The following is a 20,641-nucleotide window of genomic DNA, read 5'->3' on the forward strand; positions in this document are numbered from 1 at the left end:
GTCTCGTAAATGCTTTGGCGATGTTGTTCAAAAATGCCTTAAATATACTAAATATAACTCCCTGTATTTTTGGATATGTAGTCCGCGAATCCGAAAATATATATGCAGATTTACAGTATATTATTTTATCCAGCATATGTTTTCGTTATTGTTTGTTTGTTTTTAATTTTTTTAATATTCCCCAATCAGTCGATATCGTCATAATAGTGGGATAATTTCTGCTTTAGGTCAATGGATACAGAAAAGATTATTTGGGTTGTTAGAATCTGAAACTAACTTCTTAATGACCTCATACTGATGCCCCTGATCAATTCTCTCCTTACAATTGTGACATTCTGTAGGATTATAACTTATAACTGGCAGTGCGTGCCAAACTACGTCGGACCGACGGACATATCCGGTAAAACTGTCGTCGGTCCGATTCGGTAATTAACTGCCGTTGTAGTTTTGCTCAAATCCCACAAATTTTAAGGGCGGTTACAACCTTCCTTGTCAAGGCAAATTGACATGGTAGACTAAGATATGGGGATCCTCAATGACCAGCGTCCGGTGATAGAACGCAGTGTCCAGTATGTATCGTATCCCGTCTACGACGGCAATACACATTTCTATTAATTTACCTGTGTGTCCTGACCGCGTTGTGGAGCTCTTCAGACTCCCGTATAGACCAACATCCTAAAAAATGACATGTTTCTTTGTTGAGAAATCGTTTATTTCTATTTCAATGATGCTAATGTTGGCTCATATACCGTCATATGATGAATAAACTGAGCTGTGTACAGTATTTTTTTCAGTCGTATTTGGACATGTTCTCGGAATACTTGTATTTATAAACCAGAAGAGAAAGAAATATACGATTGTCTAATTTTTTCAGACTCAAATATTGAACTTGATATGCTTGATTGCAGAAGGTCTCACTTCCAAAAGGCCAAAACACCTCTAGGAAGATTTACCATTCCGCTGTTTTACAATATTCGTCCATACACTTGATTGGAGTGTATTCTGTAGCAGAATATAAGCAAGTATTGAAAACACACTCTACATGTGTCCTCACTCAAACGAAAGGGAAACACCATCATTAATAAGGAGATCAGTAGCTCGACTGTTTTACGAGCTCTAAGCTATTCTTGATACCTCGTACGTAGATATAACGCCTCTTTGTTTATTATGTTTTCAAAATTGAATTGTTTTATAAACATCTAGCCTTTTCCGGACGGGTTGTTAATATTTTTACACATTTTGATTGTTTTATGAATATTTAGCCGTTTCCTGACGGGTTTGTTAATATTTTTTTCACATTTTAATTGTTTAATAAATATGTAGTCATTTCCGGACGTGTTACACCACCTTTACGTAATGTTGCCCTAGTTTGGGTTACTTGTACGATAGGTGAACGTTACCTTATTGAATCGTGTCAGATAACATATCCGGAATTACACCTGGTCTTCACCCGCGCATTACCTCGGTGTAATTACCTGGCCAAGTGACATTTTTGAGGTCACGAGCTGGTAAAGAGACAAGATACTAACCGATTGTATGTGTACGCCCTGGATCGTGTTGCATTGGGGGGATTCAAATATTTAGGTCTCCCGGTTTTATTTATCGAATATAAATCATTTCCGTTGGTACTCGAGAGAGCAGACTTTCACTTGAGTCACGTGACTGCGAATTTGTCCTTGGTTCGGAGCCTGCTACTCTGTGGCCATACTTTCTACCTAGGATTGTATGAGCCTGTTCTCTCCTCCCCTGTAAGTATGGTTTTCAGACTTTAGGAACGTATTTTGAATATTTTTATTTTATTTATTGATAATTCTAACGTGTAATAAGGATATGAAATTTCAACTTTATAAAATTTGATTTAATGAAATAAATGGAGCTCTAAATATTGAATATCGGGTTAAAATCTGTGCTATATTGTACATGTAAAAATAATCGTGTCGGTTTTAAATGCCATGGCATAATATTTGTACATAATTGTATGGGAGACCGTGCTTGATAAATCATCTCAACGACCCATCGAAACATGAAAACTGTATTGTTTGTTTTATAATCTTAAAAGAATATTTTGGATGTAATAGATGTACATTGTTGTCCACATGGACAGACGTTGTTTTGTTTGTGATCTATTGTAATGCCCTTCATGTCTAACACAGCTAATGATAACACAATATCTACCACCAGTATGAAAAATAAATACGATCAGGACAGTAACATCATGTACATGTAGCAATAAATCTGACTGGGTTCAGAAAAAAAAATCTTCAAGTTTCTCAAAACAGCGTTATCTAGTATCAATCAGTTTAAAGCTTATGTTGACAAATAAATAACGTATCTTGTAGTGCACGATCTTACATGTATCTCATACGGATATATTTGGTGCTGTCGGTAGTGGGTTAAAACTGTTGAACATCATTCCTAATTACTTTCATTTTCCGTATATTAAAGGCAATGCTCTTGTTCCATGTGATTTGATGGCTATATTTACTACACATATAATAAAGTGTAACTAAGTGTTACTTTTTCAGATTAAACCAATGATGATATCGTGATTTGTATCATGGCAAATTATAAAATCTTGGAATCATCTAAAACAATGTATATGTCAATAACAACTCCGTCAGTGTTTCTTAAAAGCACATTGATTCAGACTTATTAATATACCCAATAAGCCGCTTAACGTTCAGATAAATGACATGCTCTACATTTGGGACACATACTCATGAACTCTATAGTACGTGTGATATTGAAAAAAATAGCTTACGATGACGTCATACTGAAAATCACGACAAGAGCAAAATGTTTGATTTCTTGCTCTGTATCTTTTCCACATGAATAAATGTGTAGTTGCACTTTTCGTTCCGTTCCGTTAAGGTGAGAGTAAGGAACGACAACTCTGAATATTGAACAATAGAAGCAGTGATAGCAGTGCCTGTCGGAGATTTTTTCTACTCTCCGTCTGGCGTCGCTTCGAAAATTTTGTATTATATAACACCAAGGTCAGCAATCCAGTCTAGCCGCGATGCTGACATTCTGTTAGGGATGTTACATTAATGGATATGTGAAAACTTATGTTGTGTGTGAACCTTGTCGAGATGCCAACATGACAATGGCCGTACTACACGCGGTCACCGTACGTACAATGATAATATAAGGAAATTTAAATATATAATATTGATAACAAGTAAATAACCGAATTCTAACAGTAATATTAATGTTTTAGAAGTTTAAAAACTTGGAAGGATACAGTAGGGTAAAGTGAATCAGAGAAATATTTAACATATAATAAAATGATGAGGTAATATTTACTTTCCTAATGGAATTTAGGTATTTGTAACAGATATATCATTCCTCTGTATATAGGGAACTGACATCGTTTGTATCGAACAACACAGGCTTTATTTTTGGCGAGGGTTGGGAAAGAGTAGATTGCGAGGTTTTCAAGTGTTTTCATGCAGTCATTTTTTGGCAGTATTCTCATCAATATGGCACAGAGTGATTTGTTTACCCTTTGGGAACCGAAACATGCACACGATGAACATTTTGTCCTGTACATAAAGACTAATTGTATTGATGTTTGATGTACATTTTGTCCTGTACGTTAAGACCTATTGTATTGATGTTTGAGGTACATTTTGTCCTGTACGTGAAGACTTATTGTATTGATGTTTGATGTACATTATGTCCTGTACGTGAAGACTTATTGTGTTGATGTTTGATGTACATTATGTCCTGTACGTGAAGACTTATTGTATTGATGTTTGATGTACATTATGTCCTGTACGTTAGGACTAATTGTATTGATGTTTGATGTACATTTTGTCCTGTACGTTAGGACCTATTGTATTGATGTTTGATGTACATTTTGTCCTGTACGTTAGGACTAATTGTATTGATGTTTGATGTACATTTTGTCCTGTACGTTATGACTTATTGTATTGATGTTTGATGTACATTTTGTCCTGTACGTTAGGACCTATTGTATTGATGTTTGATGTACATTTTGTCCTGTACGTCAGGACTAATTGTATTGATGTTTGATGTACATTTTGTCCTGTACGTTAGGACTAATTGTGTTGATGTTTGATGTACATTATGTCCTGTACGTCAGGACTAATTGTATTGATGTTTGATGTACATTTTGTCCTGTACGTCAGGACCTATTGTATTGATGTTTGATGTACATTTTGTCCTGTACGTTATGACTTATTGTATTGATGTTTGATGTACATTTTGTCCTGTACGTTAGGACCTATTGTATTGATGTTTGATGTACATTTTGTCCTGTACGTCAGGACTAATTGTATTGATGTTTGATGTACATTTTGTCCTGTACGTTAGGACTAATTGTGTTGATGTTTGATGTACATTATGTCCTGTACGTCAGGACTAATTGTATTGATGTTTGATGTACATTTTGTCCTGTACGTCAGGACTAATTGTATTGATGTTTGATGTACATTTTGTCCTGTACGTTAGGACTAATTGTGTTGATGTTTGATGTACATTATGTCCTGTACGTAAGGACTAATTGTATTGATGTTTGATGTACATTTTGTCCTGTACGTCAGGACCTATTGTATTGATGTTTGATGTACATTTTGTCCTGTACGTGAAGACTTATTGTATTGATGTTTGATGTACAATTTGTCCTGTACGTGAAGACCTATTGTGTTGATGTTTGATGTACATTTTGTCCTGTACGTTAAGACCTATTGTATTGATGTTTGATGTACATTATGTCCTGTACGTTAGGACTAATTGTATTGATGTTTGATGTACATTTTGTCCTGTACGTTATGACTTATTGTATTGATGTTTGATGTACATTTTGTCCTGTACGTTAGGACTAATTGTATTGATGTTTGATGTACATTATGTCCTGTACGTTAGGACTAATTGTATTGATGTTTGATGTACATTTTGTCCTGTACGTCAGGACTAATTGTATTGATGTTTGATGTACATTTTGTCCTGTACGTTAGGTTTTTACATTGTACATTTCTGATTCTAATACTGCTTAAAACTTATTTGTAACAAAAGCCTTGCGACTACAGTTTTAGGTACTTAGATACAGACATGTGACATGGACCAATTTGACAGGTTGAACTTTTTCCTTTTTGCTCGGCAACATTTGAACATTGAAGAGGTCTTTAAATCCTGACTAGACTAGTCTGATAGTTTTATTAGTGTAGTTGTAATTCATTGCCTGATATAAATTTAAATGTGAGCACTTGGATTCTGTCCTTGATACTGGTATTAGACAAATGTACGACTGACCGGTATATCACACTCAATACTCGTATGTCTTACTGTGACTCAGGTACCAATGTACGACAATGTTTTAAATCACAGGCGTCTGTATCTGGATGTTATTTATAGAAACACCAACAACATTTTAGTTCCTAATAGTTGTATAAAATATAGACATCAGTGTTTAAATGAATTAGGAAAATGTCAATTTGTTATTCTTTAGAATCTATAATGTCAAATGTCCAGGTCAGTCTGCCAAATGTACCGCACAATATTTCAAATGTAACGGACAATATGTCAAATGTACCGGTTAATATGTCAAATATACAAGTCAGTATGCCAAAATTACAGGTTAATATGTTAAATGTACAAGTCAGTATATCAAATGAACAGGTCAGTATATCAAATGTACAGGTCAATATGTCAAGTCAGTATGTCAGATATATCGGTCAATATGTCAAATGTACAGGTTAATATGTCAAATGTACCGGTCAGTATGTCAAATGTACCAGTTAATATGTCAAATATACAAGTCAGTATGCCAAAATTACAGGTTAATATGTTAAATGTACCGGTTAATATGTTAAATGTACCGGTTAATATGTCAAATATACAAGTCAGTATGCCAAAATTACAGGTTAATATTTTAAATGTACAAGTCAGTATATCAAATGAACAGGTCAATATGTCAAGTCAGTATGTCAAATATATCGGTCAATATGTCAAATGTACAGGTCAGTATGCCAAATGTACAGGTCAGTATGTCAAATGTACAGGTTAATATGTCAAATGTACAGGTTAATATGTCAAATGTACAGATCAGTATGTCAAATGTGCAGGTCAGTATGTCCAATATACAAGTCAGTATGTCCAATATACAAGTCAGTATTTCAAATGTGCAGGTCAGTATGCCAAATGTACAGGTCAGTATGCCAAATGTACAGGTTAATATGTCAAATGTACAGGTCAATATGTCAAATGTACAGGTTAATATGTCAAATGTACAGGTCAATATGCCAAATGTACAGGTCAATATGTCAAATGTACAGGTCAATATGTCAAATGTACAGGTCAATATGCCAAATGTACCGGTCAATATGTCAAATGTACAGGTCAATATGTCAAATGTACAGGTCAATATGCCAAATGTACCGGTTAATATGTCAAATGTACAGGTCAATATGTCAAATGTACAGGTCAATATGCCAAATGTACCGGTCAGTATGTCAAATGTACAAGTCAGTATGTCAAATATACAAGTTAGTATGTCCAATATACAAGTCAGTATGTCAAATGTGCAGGGCAGTATGTCCAATATACAAGTCAGTATGTCCAATATACAAGGTCAGTATGTCAAATGTACAAGTCAGTATGTCAAATGTACGTGTCAGTATGTCAAATGTACAGGTTGATATGTCAAATGTACAAGTCAGTATGAAATTGCCACACTAGGTACCTTCATCGTTACTAAAATAAAACATATTAACGAGTTAGTACCTCGAGTCCTCATTTAAATAAACACCGATCATCATTATACACTACGTGTAGCAACTCAAAACCAAAGCCCAGCTTAACAATGTAATTCTCTACACTGTATAAGTTTTCGAGAATAAAACCATATTTGACAGAATTTCGTAATATACTTTCTTGCTATATTTAATATCTATATTATATACAGGTAGATTATACTACATATACCTGTACAGGTATGTGGTCATTTCAATGTTATGTCCGGCTGCCTAATAATGAGGTTGACCAACACACAGGGACACTGCCAACTGGGATAATCCCTAACAAACGTTATAATAGACTTCTCTATCGGCTGTTAATGTGATTAGTATAGGGTAGTACATGGCTTCCGAGTAGTAAGGGCATTTATTACACCCGAGAGTGAAGCTCGTGTAATCATGATTACGCATGAAAAGGGGATTCTGTGTGCAGTGGAGTGTGGTAACATGTGATTTATTACCTACAGTTTTCCATTGTGAGATGTGGGAAGAATGCAGTAATATATGTGTCTGTTCAATACACCATGGAGGTGTTGATACGGATTGTCAGAGAGAGTACCTGTTGACCAGACCACTACTCGCAGGCTAATTATATAATTATGTTAGGACTAATTCCGGATATGTGATCATCAAATTCCAATGAGAATCTCATATGAAACTATTTCAATAGACGTACGTGTAACTCAGCGATGTAACACAATTCACACACACCTTTATAAAAAAAAGGAGAGGGACATCAGTGAGCGGGCGACCGATACTATACCTACAGTTCTACTATATAGACTTGTACTTTGACGAAGATGCAGGCGAAAACACGGCAAAGTAAGGAACTTGTAGGGAACGTTACCATACTGGTGGGGAGGAAGACCCAACAGTTAGGGAATAAGATCGGTGACAGGAAAACCGTGAGGCAGAATGGAGAAAAGAAGGGAGGAAGAAAGTACTGTGTCTGTAACCCACGAGGTGAAGTTAGGAATCCTTTTGGAAGTTTGATCCGCTGTAAAACATGTGGTAAGATAGTTAAAATTACATGATACATGTATTAAAAATACACGTGAACTGGGTTATAATATAAGAAGTAATGGTTCGACATAGCAAGCGATAAATATGACAGGGGCGTGTGATACACGGTGGTAGAGATGAAAGTGGGGGGTTGATAAACGGCAAAATGGAAGGGGGGGGGGGGGGGGGGGGGGGGGGGGGATTGATAGATGAGATAATAAAGTATAAAATCTTTAGGAAGAACGCATCTATAAGAATTATGTTTTAAGATTAAATAAGATAAAAATTAAATTTATTTCAGGAGAGAGAGAAGGGGGGGGGGACTATATTTATATCTAGGAAGTCCATCTTCATTAAAATCATATATATTCAATAGAAGATAAAGCTTAACAAGTGTAAATAGGAGATCAAATGAATACATACAACGACTGTTTCCTTTTAAAACTATGATGGAATATAATTAGGGACATGTCTTTCTTAATGCCGAATTCGAGATACTTAAGAGACATGTTTTGCCTCTTTAGGGACTATTCTGGGGCTATATTTGGGCCAAGTTGAGACTACCTTCGTGACATTTTAAGGAGTAACTTTGGACTACTTTAAAGCTATAAAGCTATATGTATGACCGTATGCTATTAAGTATTGTGACTCAAATTGTACGTCAAAACCTACCGGCATATTCTTAATTCATTTGAAAGAAAACTCACTAAAAATCCGGAGGGCTTTCGTGAGTTTCAGCAGCATGTCGGCACCTCATCTGATCTGTGACGTAACGTGTTGGTGCGTTTGTATGCTGCAGGTAAAAGGCCATATAAGTACATAAAATAATGTATCCCTCACCGTCTCTTTGATTAAGACACAAAGACTGTACGTTACAACAGCTATTGTGACATCTGTCTGATGAGAACATTTCTAGAGTAAAATACAAGGGAACAAGGTGTGTATACTGTAACACCGCACACCTGTGCACCTGTAATTAATGTTTACAAGAATACACACCTGTAATTAATGTTAACAAAAAAAATACCTGTAATTGATGGTAATTCATTTTTACTTAAAAACCTTTCCAGTGTGAATAATGTTTAGGGTTCAACCATTTCCCGTTATTAATACTGACATTCGAACCAACTTACTGTTGTACTCCCAATATTATTATGTAAATAACACAAATATGCCATATAAAGTGTTTCATAAGTACAACCCAAACCAATACGGGAATGAGTTAGGGAACCGAGGATCAGACGATACTGGAAAGGAAACCGAGGATCAGACGATACTGGAAAGGAAACCCAGGATCAGACGATACTGGAAAGGAAACCCAGGATCAGACGATACTGGAAAGGAAACCCAGGATCAGACGATACTGGAAAGAAAACCCAGGATCAGACCATATTAGAAAGGAAACCAAGGATCAGACGATACTGGAAAGAAAACCCAGGATCAGACGATACTGGAAAGGAAACCCAGGATCAGACGATACTGGAAAGGAAACCCAGGATCAGACGATACTGGAAAGAAAACCCAGGATCAGACCATATTAGAAAGGAAACCCAGGATCAGACGATACTGGAAAGGAAACCCAGGATCAGACGATATTAGAAAGGAAACTGAAGATCAGACGATACTGGAAAGGAAACCCAGAATCAGACGATACTTGAAAGGAAACCCAGGATCAGACCATATTAGAAAGGAAACCCAGGATCAGACGATACTGGAAAGGAAACCCAGGATCAGACGATACTGGAAAGGAAACCCAGGATTAGACGATACTTGAAAGGAAACCCAGGATCAGACCATATTAGAAAGGAAATCCAGAATCAGACGATACTGGAAAGGAAACTGAAGATCAGACGATACTTGAAAAGAAACCCGAGATCTGACGATACTGGAAAGGAAACCCAGGATTAGACGATATTAGAAAGGAAACCGAAGATCAGACGATACTGGAAAGCAAACCCAGGATCAGACGATACTGGAAAGAAAACCCGGAATCAGACGATATTAGAAAGGAAACCCAGGATCAGACGATACTGGAAAGCAAACCCAGGATCATCGGTTGTTCTGATCCTAGTACATATACCTCAGCCATCCAAATCGTAATGGCTCCACCAACACATCTACCAATTCCGAGATCATGGACTAAATCAAAACGTAAACAAATGTCTGGTTATGCCATGTGTGCTATCTTTGAGCATCCCTTACTAATTCTCTCTGGCCTAGCAGCCATTCTGACAGGAGGTTTTGGTTAGTATCGACCAATTGCCTCAAGTGGTATAGAGCGAGATTCTGGAGCGTTCGGAAAGTCTTAGTACATGTGTACCTAATCGTATAATTCCCTCATGTTTTATTTCATGGATTATGACGATGTTTTTATAATCTTTATGACACGTTTTGATTGTCATGACTTACCACGGACAGTATATTTTCACCTATTGGGGAAATTAGACCCCTGTTAGAATGAGAGCCCTCGTAGATGAGAATACTTATTTTTATTAATCAACAATGGTATTGATAAACGATACAACCGATATATCACGCCAAATAACAGTCAACAACAAATGTAGATTACATGTGTTGTGGTAATATTCAGATGTTTAGATTTAGATTTTTAGATTTTAGATTTATCTTAAATACGAACAAACTGTGTGTTATATTAACATAGAATGCTGGGGGACGATGTCTGTGTGTGGTGACTTGGAAGTGTCCAATTCTCTTGCCATGCCGGCTTTCTTATCTTACTATGACCTACAATTATAACACAATTTCGTATGACGAGTTCGTTATATCTACTTTGAACTATTTGTCTGCGTCGTGACATATCGACAGGGACCACGATCAGGACCACGGTAACCTTGTTATTGACATTATATTCACTATGTTGCTGTTGAAATAGACGTGATGAATTCTAGCGAACACCAGAGGTTAGATTGGGTCCGCGGATCAATGTTTTGTCTGTTTTAAAGTTCCCATAACCAGAGGATAACTAGAATAATACACAGGAACCATTCTCTATAAGAGTTGGTTGAGAAATTTGTTTAGAAACTGCCGAGATGTATATACTGTGTGTTAAAGAGAATTTGTTAAGAAGCCTCCGAGATAGATGTAATGTAATGTGGTTTAAAGAGAATTTGTTGAGAAGCTTCCGAGATAGATGTACTGTGTTTTAAGGAAGTTTCAAGTTAGTTTTTAGAAGCTGTTGAGATAGAGGTACACTATTTTAAGTTAGTTTGTTGAGAAGCTGTTGAGATAGAGGTACTGTGTTTACTTGGGAGTGTATTTTAAATCAGCCGAGATTTATGGTGTTCTGAGCGTTAAGGGTGTTGGTCTACTGATATGTCATTATATTCTGATTTTTCATATTTCTGTCTAACGCCTCGTCATCGGTAGTGACAGTCGGTGTCTTTACAGCCCATTAACCCTGCATGCGCTGCTGAGCCTGGTCAGATACATATATACACAGGCCAGCCCGTATTTGTCACACATTAATACCATCCTAAATTAAACCCTAGTTAATATGACAGGTATACAATTGTCAAATTATATCACACGGGTTCTTGAAATACGTCATTGAAATTTGTCTGGGAGCGTGATGGTTTATCGAAGGAAATGTACATATTGGCGATCTCTTCCTTGTTTTTGTTTTTTGTATATATGCGTGGGTGTTGAGGCGCTGTGTGTTAGCCATTACCGCTAATGTAGACACGTCAATCACCCACATTTAAACCTCTGATGATTTATCCTATAAAACTCATGTTAAGTTATGTATAATTTATAATATCGTATGAATTTCCTAATTTGAATCCAATACTTTGTTAGTAAGATTCGGAACATTCAATATGTTTTATTGTATTTTTTTCCATCATGTTAAAATTTTCATATTTCGAATTTAAAACACAAGTTTTACAAAGTCGTCTCAAGATATTCGATATCGGAACGTTGACTACGCCATAACTGTATGTAAACTTCGCTTTAGCAATAGTTAAATTGGCGTTTGCTTATTGTGTTGAAAACAAAACCTTAGAGTTGGATTACACGATAACTCTGAAATGTACTCCATATGTTTAACCGGGTACACACAAGTACACACGTGCTTTTGATCTTTAAAGTATGTTTTGCATGTTACAGGCTGGTTGGTCTCTGTGTCACTTCCTGTCCAGAAAAGCGACAACAATCCTACTCCTATAATGACTCAGACCTGGGGATACGGTAACAATAATGGCAAGTACCGACAAGTAAAAGAAAAATAGTTCCACCTCAAAATATATATGAATACCCTTAAAAGATTAAAAAAAATAACACCACGCGTTCCAGTAGGGTAAGCGTCTTGCAAATCTAGGTTAAATCCTGATATCACGTTCTCATTATGAGCATCGAGGTGGCCTTACAATATACGTTATTGATAATTGGGCACAGATTGCTAGGCTATGTCTTTGTCCATCTTCACTTACTACAATTGTACTCTTCAATATTTTGGAGGAAATAAAGAAATAAATTGGTATGTGTACAGTATAACCAATCCTCAACATTTCCGCAATCTAGGAACTGGAATACTAATAAGACGATGAATAGCCATATCAAATGTGTTTAGTAAAATAAAAAGACTAACTCCAGGTAATATGAGTTAATAATAAATACATATGCTATATAAACCACTTTTGTCCACAGGACCATTAAAATGGTACCAGTTTTACGCCATTGCCAAGGAAGGCAAACGTCAGTCTCCAATTGACATCGTGACTGCTAAGGCCGAATATGACCCAGAACTGCCATCACGGCCATTCCTGGTGAATTACCAGTGTGAGAAAAACATGGAACTGGAGAACAACGGCCACTCGGTCAAGGCACAGATGAAGGAAAGATCCGGTAAGCCAAGACCAGTTACGTCATAAATATAATATTGGCCGATATTTTGTTAGTCTCAACAGATTACGGTAAACAATTCAGCTGATTGTTATTGTTGCATTCCTTTATAGAGTTACGTAGAACTTACATATGACGTATCTAGGTTCAACAATCGCCATCACTCTATTAAAGATGGATTTGCCCCATGGCCATCGGAGGACAATGCTGATTACCCAGAACAAAACTAGGGATATCTTTTTGCCTGATCAGAGGTATAACGGAGACGAACAGTACCGTATGCCGAATCCACGGTTACCGTCATCAACTATAGGTACTCCGATTACGAGATGGACCCTCCCAGTCCACTGTTCCTAGAACACCATGATTAGCCTACACGCGGATGTCGACCAGTACGGCGTCATATCGTTTTGCATGGCATAGCCTTCTTTCTCTCCTCCATGGCTTGGAAGTGTCGGTGGCACTGGGGAAGGGGAGGTGGTTCTTCACTTATGTGGTTCTTCACCTATTCAATTATCGTTCCCGAGTTTCTATGTATTTTAGTGTGTTGTCATATCCCATTCTGTAGGGATTTAAAAGACCCTCATTAAGGGAATGGCGACCACGAATGCTTGACAATAGAGCTAGGACCAATTGTAAAACCCTTATAATGAAAACCGAAGTGTGTCATTTCACCGAGTGTTGATCTAGCCCTCCCCCCCCCCCCCCCAAAAAAAGGAGAAAAAAATGTGTGCTTCACGCACTGCAGAAGGCCAAACTGCAGAGCATACTGTAACAATTCTCAGGTCCCTGGAGTAGAAGCCATTTCGTAGCCTAACCATCTTAATTTAGAGCTCAACTTAAGAGCCACTTAATGATGTGTTGATTTACATTTATACTCATATCGTAACATGTTTTGTTGGTCTAACTAGATAGTTTTGTATTTCAGTTGATATCGGCTCATTGTAAATGATTTAATTGTTTTACTTCCCTTACAGAGTTGAGCGGGGGGCCTCTGAAGGGCATCTATCTGTTGGAGCAATTTCATCTCCACTGGGGTGCAGAGAACGGTAAGGGATCCGAGCACACCATCGACGGGGAGAAGTATGACGCTGAGGTAGGTTGTAGTTTAGATGCTATGTTGTTAATTACATACGTTTTTATGTAAGGTTTCCACTATAATAAATATTCATCAATCAATCAATCAATCAATCAATCAATCAATCAAATATTTTTGTTAAAGTGTCACACATTAGATGCACAATACATATACATAGTATTTAACACGTTCCAAACAAATTTCCAATACATTCACCCTGATTGCCAATATCAGTCTTGTTCAGTTTTGAGATGCAATTTCAATCCATACGGAACTTGTTAATACCTAGAGAACGGAACACCTAAGTGTACGTTCGCTATCACGTTTATGTACCGGTGCCATAGTAACTTAAGTCATCATCGGTCCCGTTTTCTTCACAGCTTCATCTTGTCCACTATAACTCAAAATATGGAAGCTTCGCAAAGGCCGCTGATAAAGAGGACGGACTTGCTGTCTTCGGATTCATGGTGAAGGTAAGAGTTTATGGGTATGTGAGGGGCATGGTAAGTGTACTTCTAAGGTTGTGTAAAGGGCGTGGTTAGTGTTATACTATGGGTGTGTGGTGTGGTTAGTGTGATATTATGGGTGTGTGAAGGGTGTGGCTAGTGTAATAATATGGGTATGTGAAGGGCATGGTAAGTGTACTTCTAAGCTTGTGTAAAGGGCGTGGTTAGTGTGATACTATGGGTGTGTGAAGGGTGTGGCTAGTGTAATAATATGGGTGTGTGGTGTGGTTAGTGTGATATTATGGGTGTGTGAAGGGTGTGGTTAGTGTTATACTATGGGTGTGTGAAGGGTGTGGTAAGTGTAATAATATGGATGTGTAAAGGGCGTGGTTAGTGTAATAATATGGGTGTGTGAAGGGTGTGGTTAGTGTAATAATATGGGTGTGTGAAGGGTGTGGTTAGTGTAATAATATGGGTGTGTGAAGGGTGTGGTTAGTGTAATAATATGGATGTGTGAAGGGCATGGTTAGTGTAATAATATGGGTGTGTGAAAGGCGTGGTTAGTGTAATAATATGGGTGTGTGAAGGGCGTGGTTAGTGTAATAATATGGGTGTTTGAAGGGCGTGGTTAGTGTAATAATATGGATGTGTGAAGGGCGTGGTTAGTGTAATAATATGGGTGTGTGAAGGGCGTGGTTAGTGTAATATTATGGATGTGTGAAGGGTGTGGTTAGTGTGATAATATGGTTGTGTGAAGGGCGTGGTTAGTGTAATATTATGGGTGTGTGAAGGGCGTGGTTAGTGTGATATTATGGATGTGTGAAGGGCGTAGTTAGTGTGATAGTATGGGTGTGTGAAGGGCGTGAATTACTTTATCTATCAGACCTTAAAGAGAAGGGTTACAACTTAAGATAGGGATTATCATAAATTACCTTATGTATCAGACCTTACAGAGAAGCTAGGAATCAAGGCTGATTTCGCTCATCTTAGACGTCTTTATCCCCTCTTCAATGTTAATTTGAAGAAGCAGGTTAAACAATAAAATCATGTTTTCAGGTCGGAAAGAGTCACGAAGGCTTTGAAAAGATTTCAAATGATCTCCAGAATGTAATGGCGAAGGGGAAAAAGTCTACATTGGATTCCTTTAACCCAAGATGTCTGTTTAATGGTAAGTGTAGGAGGGGAGGCAACTTTGATAACTAATAACTGCATGGGCAATGAAGAACATTGGTTAAAGTGCGTATTATGACAGGTCAAGTTGTCATTTATTCACAGAGCAACGTTAATCCAGGAATTTTTCAAATTAATTGAGATATCTTAAAAACATACATGTATCATATAAGATATGTTATATAAATTGGTAAAATACTGGGTTTCCTAGGCTCGGTTATAACCGGAACAAGGACGTTAACCCAATCAATCAATCAATCAATCAATCAATCAATCATTGGTAATATACTGAATCAACACTATTCTACGAATTAATGACAACTTGGCTTGTCATTGCGTATTGTTGCGCTATCCAGATGAAGACGGATTTCCTATTCACTCTTAAACACGAATAAAGGACATTATCTTAAACACAACAGAAAATATGGAGAAAATAATCAATCTAGCGTACAATCGTTACAACGAGGAGAAATTTGAACAAAAAAGTACAAGGATAAGATGTTCAGGAAAGGGTAAGGGTTTTCTGCTCCTAGGTTATATCCGGGTTAAGTTATATTCTCAAAACAAGTGTGGTGACACCCAACCAGTAGGTATATTAACAAACACCGAACATATCAGATATTTCCAAATGAGGTCATCATAGCGACCATCAACTTCCCCTTGATGGGCATCTTATTTTCCATTATGTTGTTGGACACAAAATAGAAAATGTAAAATCGTGCTTTGTGTTCAAAGCGAAACCCAAGTGTTGAGGTAAGATAATTGCTTTATTACGATTCATGTGGCACTTTTTGTCTGGTTTTATATTAAAGATCCGTCATCTTACTGGACCTACATGGGCTCCCTCACCACTCCTCCACTGTACGAGAGTGTCATCTGGATTGTGTTCAAGTCCCCTCTGGAGATATCACAACAGCAGGTGGGTGCCGATAACTGTTACACGTTTAGGATAGTTCCTCAGTGTTAAATGTGTGTGTATACTAATCATACCCCACTCATGATTTATAAATACTTTTAACAAGTACTTATTGATCACAAGAAATTGTGCAAACATGTGATATAATTTTGAATAACTCACACAGGCACCATTTACAATAGAATCCTAGGTATAAAATAATCCTTGATCCTCCAATTGTTACGTTCACTTTAACACTCTGCACCCCTGAAATACATGTCTGTCATTGCTAATTGGCTATGGCGTACATCAGATAAATATCGAGGTGGCCATACCGTTAAAGCAACATACCTAAATTTCTAGTTGCACACGTGTATTAATGGCAATCCAAGATGCTCATTCACGCTCTCCCAACATCCGGGGGAGTCTTTGAGACATCAGTGTATAAAAATATCTCTCCGCATTTAGCGAGATTTGTCACGGAGCCGAGAACGAGGCTATAACAACGTGCACTGCACATAAACTACACACATGGCCGTTGTTTACATGGTCCAGCATACGTGAACTTTGCCTAATAATGCTTTTATTTAAACATATTAACAGAATATTCGCGTAATACCCAGGTAATTGGACAAAATAAACAAACATAGTTTACATTTAAATACTTAATTTTAAAATGTAGTAATATGCATACAACAAAATACTATAAAATCGTATAGTAGCAATCCAATAGACGTCCGGAAAAATCGGAATTCGAGTCTATTCCTTTTTCTTCTCTCGTTAAGTTCCAACGAATCATTTCCTTTCCGAACGAAATACTCGGGTTTTGTCAATTCCACACACTTTTGTGTCTTTTTTGGCAGAATCTGTCTGTGTTTTCGCAGTTCCAAGCTTGCGGCGTTCCGCCATTTTGTATGGACTGTAAAACCCGCCGTTGCATTGTTGGACTTATTTTCAGAGAAACTTGGTCAGGCAGCCACAGATATTATTTTTTGGGAATTCCCCGTTAACTTTCATAAATACACATTTTCTTTCAGTTTCTGATTCACGATTATCTGTTAGATATGTATCAAGTCCGAAAACTGTAAATAGCTCAAAATGTAAACATTGATATACATGTACATGTACACTGTATGTTTCTTCCCGAGTATGTGGCTTTAACTTGACTGGCCTCGAGGTCGCCGTACTCTTAAATTGACTGGTCTCGAGATGGCCATACCGTTACATTTACTGGTCTCGAGATGGCCATACCGTAACATTTACTGGTCTCGAGATGGCCATACCGTAACATTTACTGGTCTCGAGATGGCCATACCGTAACATTTACTGGTCTCGAGGTGGCCATACCGTTAAATTGACTACTTGTGTTTGAACTTGGATGAAGTTCCCCTGTAATCATCAAATGAAATGCATCAGCTTATCGATTGGTCAGTTTTTTTTCCTGGCATCAATCAAATATCTGATCGTCTGACTTCGATTTCGCCATGTCTTATTCGACAATCTGATTGCTTATTCTAGTGGTGTAGAAAGTGAAAGCGAACTTCTTAACTCATTTCCCTCATTCCATTATATATAACTCGACGACTCCTGTGAAGATGACATTTTTCTGATACGCGAACGACTTACTGTATAAATTATCAGGTGTTTATTCACAAGAAAGTCCTATACTTAAATTCAAAGTTTCTTGTCTCAGGACTGATCGTTTCACATTTGGCCTCGCTGCTGATCGTTTCACATTTGACCTCGCTGCTGATCGTTTCACATTTGGCCTCGCTGCTGATCGTTTCACATTTGACCTCGCTGCTGATCGTTTCACATTTGACCTCGCTGCTGATCGTTTCACATTTGACCTCGCTGCTGATGCTCGCTGTTTGCTTACATTTCAGTTTCTAATAAACCCTTCCGAAGTCTCATTTCTGGTGAACTAAGACCATGGCGGTCATTTCTGACATTTATCCTCCCTGCACCATACATAACATCTCTGCATAACTTAGTTATGCTTGTTACAAGAAATATAAGGAGATTTGGAAGTTTTGTTTGACCTTTATAATTCTTTGTTACATAGACAATGGTTGAATTTCTCTTCAGGAAAATAGTATCACATTTATCCAATGTTGATACCGTTATTTGTTTTCCTTTTGAACAGATGGATTCCCTCCGGTCGCTTAAAGATTCTGATGGCGATAAAATTGTCAACAACTACCGACCCCCATTACCAGTAGGAGACAGGATAGTCAACTGCTCATTCCATTAACTTTGCTGTCTACGTCATCTCATTGCGATGTTTACTTCATTGTGGTAAACGTCACAGTGGTTTCAGCGTCACTGTTGTGTAGATGTGCCTATTTTTGAGTGTTGAATACGTCATTATGTGAAGTGTACACGTCATTACATATGGTGTATACGTATTACAACACTTTAGATAGGACCAAGCATTCTTTACTATCAAGGTCTGAGGTTACATCTCTCTGTGTATTTATGAGACAAGGCGTCGCTGTGATTCAAGTAGCCATGCAACATGTGACTGTTGAAGGAACGTTTATGACTTCTGGGACCTGGTCAATAAATGACCTGGAATTATTCACATTAAGAATATTTGCGTGCACGCTGTTATAATCACGGATTACTGGAAAGATGTGTAGTATCAGGATAATTTATCAAACGCTTTCTTAACATTCTCTCAGCTTAATATAGACTTTTAGTTCTGCAATATTGTTTGTTTTATAGTTTAAATCACTAGTACAAACTATCATTATGTGAATATATTTGTAAGTTATTTGTCAACATGACAAAAATGGCTTTTTAAACATTCAAATGATAATGGAGTGTATCAGCTTGAGTCTGTTCAACCAACTTACGTAAATTTATCATGATCATTAAACAAAGATGTTAATTAGCTGTAAACCTTCATTAAGAATGAACAGTCTGTCATACATCCAATCAAAGGATGGAATAAAACAAGATAGGAAACTAATTATAACTACAACGCATATAAATGTACGATGCGTATTACAAAAACTAATTGGATAAATTTATTCTCTGCATTATACTGCATTTTTCATTTGACGTGAAGCTAGTTTCACGGGTGGTAGATTCACTCTCAATGTGCATATGGCTTTACATATATATTTCAGTTCACTTCTAGCATCAGGGAGAGTGTAATGATTTTACAACCCGACTACATAACGCAGTGCAATGCTAGTCTGTTGTATCGCAGTGCTTGACGTTATTTACTGTAAATTATAAAATCTTTATGCAAAATATTTTGCTTTGTTTCATCTTCAGAAAAAAATGTGTCGAATAAAATCCAGTTTACTTGCATCTTGAATAGTATCCCTGGTTAAAACTAAATAAAATAAGTGTGACCAGACTCCGTTGTACAAATACAGTAAGAATTTTTAAAATATTGTTATGATGTCCGATGCTATTGTTATTTTTGTTTATATCGCCCAGCTAGAGGATTAAAGTGCTTTTATATATTGAAATACGATTTTCCGAAAAATGTCAATCTTGAGTTATCGTCAGTATATAAAATTGAACGGACATCTTTTGTTAAATTTTATATTATTGTTAAGTTGAAAAGCAGATATGTGATTAAAGTAATTATATATATATATATATCTATGTACATACGATATGTATTTTATCCTCAGAATAAATGAGAAAGAATTTTAACTTTGTTTTTGTTTAATTTTTAACGAAGAATATGATTTCCGTGCAATAAACAAAACACATAAGTGTATATGGTCAGACGTCTTATTTAAAATTCCAAATATCAAGTTACACAATTATAAGTTTCTAGCCTATCTTTGAGGTTTTATATACGAATACACAAACCACAATAACAGTAATGCCCCTGCTATTTGTATGTGTTAAGCTCCACATTTTAATGCTTTTCATTAGAATAGATATTTTCTTGCATAAAAAGAAAAACATTTTGTTTTTTATTTCACAATTTTTTTATTGAAATATTTGTATTCGAAGGTAATTATTGGCAGCACGTGTACATGTATTAACCTTAACAGTGAGATTTAACTCCCCCACCCCTGGTAAATATAAGAACTGAGTTGTAGGTCAACTCTATCCTTTAAACTAACCATAACCACCAGCTTCAACATTTTTACCGGTTGCCCAATTCCGAAGGAGTCGAAAAGGTGTGTTTGACAAAACTTAACTTGTATATTCATGTTCATATTTTCGCCTCATGGCTACTTATCACACGGCAACTCGCCAAATACTGAAACTTACATTGTCGAACTCGGTTGAAGTAATGTCGATAAAAATTGTTAAAAAAACACCTAAATAAACAAAACCCTCAATAATCTTTTTAACCATGTGAGGCACGCCCGATTTGACGTTTATGCTCATTTTAAGAATCAAGTTTTTACATACAAATCTAGGGACAAACAGTTATCGCTAACATATTTATCAA

General features: G+C 36.8%; 1 protein-coding gene across 5 annotated transcripts in view; it reads left to right on the forward strand.

Moving 5' to 3' along the window:
- The window catches only part of LOC117337491 (carbonic anhydrase 2-like), a 60,229-nt gene extending 40,345 nt beyond the window's left edge, over positions 1-19,884 (forward strand). For 3 of the 5 annotated variants that reach the window (XM_033898494.1, XM_033898495.1, XM_033898493.1), the window contains exons 2-8: positions 11,886-11,978; positions 12,426-12,623; positions 13,598-13,716; positions 14,079-14,171; positions 15,201-15,312; positions 16,127-16,233; positions 18,356-19,884. In XM_033898494.1, the coding sequence (XP_033754385.1) occupies positions 11,945-11,978; positions 12,426-12,623; positions 13,598-13,716; positions 14,079-14,171; positions 15,201-15,312; positions 16,127-16,233; positions 18,356-18,463 (771 nt within the window). In that variant the 5' untranslated portion in view covers positions 11,886-11,944 and the 3' untranslated portion in view covers positions 18,464-19,884. Of the gene's footprint in view, positions 1-1,729; positions 1,749-7,214; positions 7,770-11,885; positions 11,979-12,425; positions 12,624-13,597; positions 13,717-14,078; positions 14,172-15,200; positions 15,313-16,126; positions 16,234-18,355 lie in introns of those variants that run through there. The other 2 variants (XM_033898496.1, XM_033898492.1) reach the window with 2 other exon arrangements.
- Positions 19,885-20,641: the final 757 nt, after the last annotated feature.

The sequence above is a fragment of the Pecten maximus genome, chromosome 11, assembly GCF_902652985.1.
Source record: "Pecten maximus chromosome 11, xPecMax1.1, whole genome shotgun sequence".
NCBI lineage: Eukaryota > Metazoa > Mollusca > Bivalvia > Pectinida > Pectinidae > Pecten > Pecten maximus.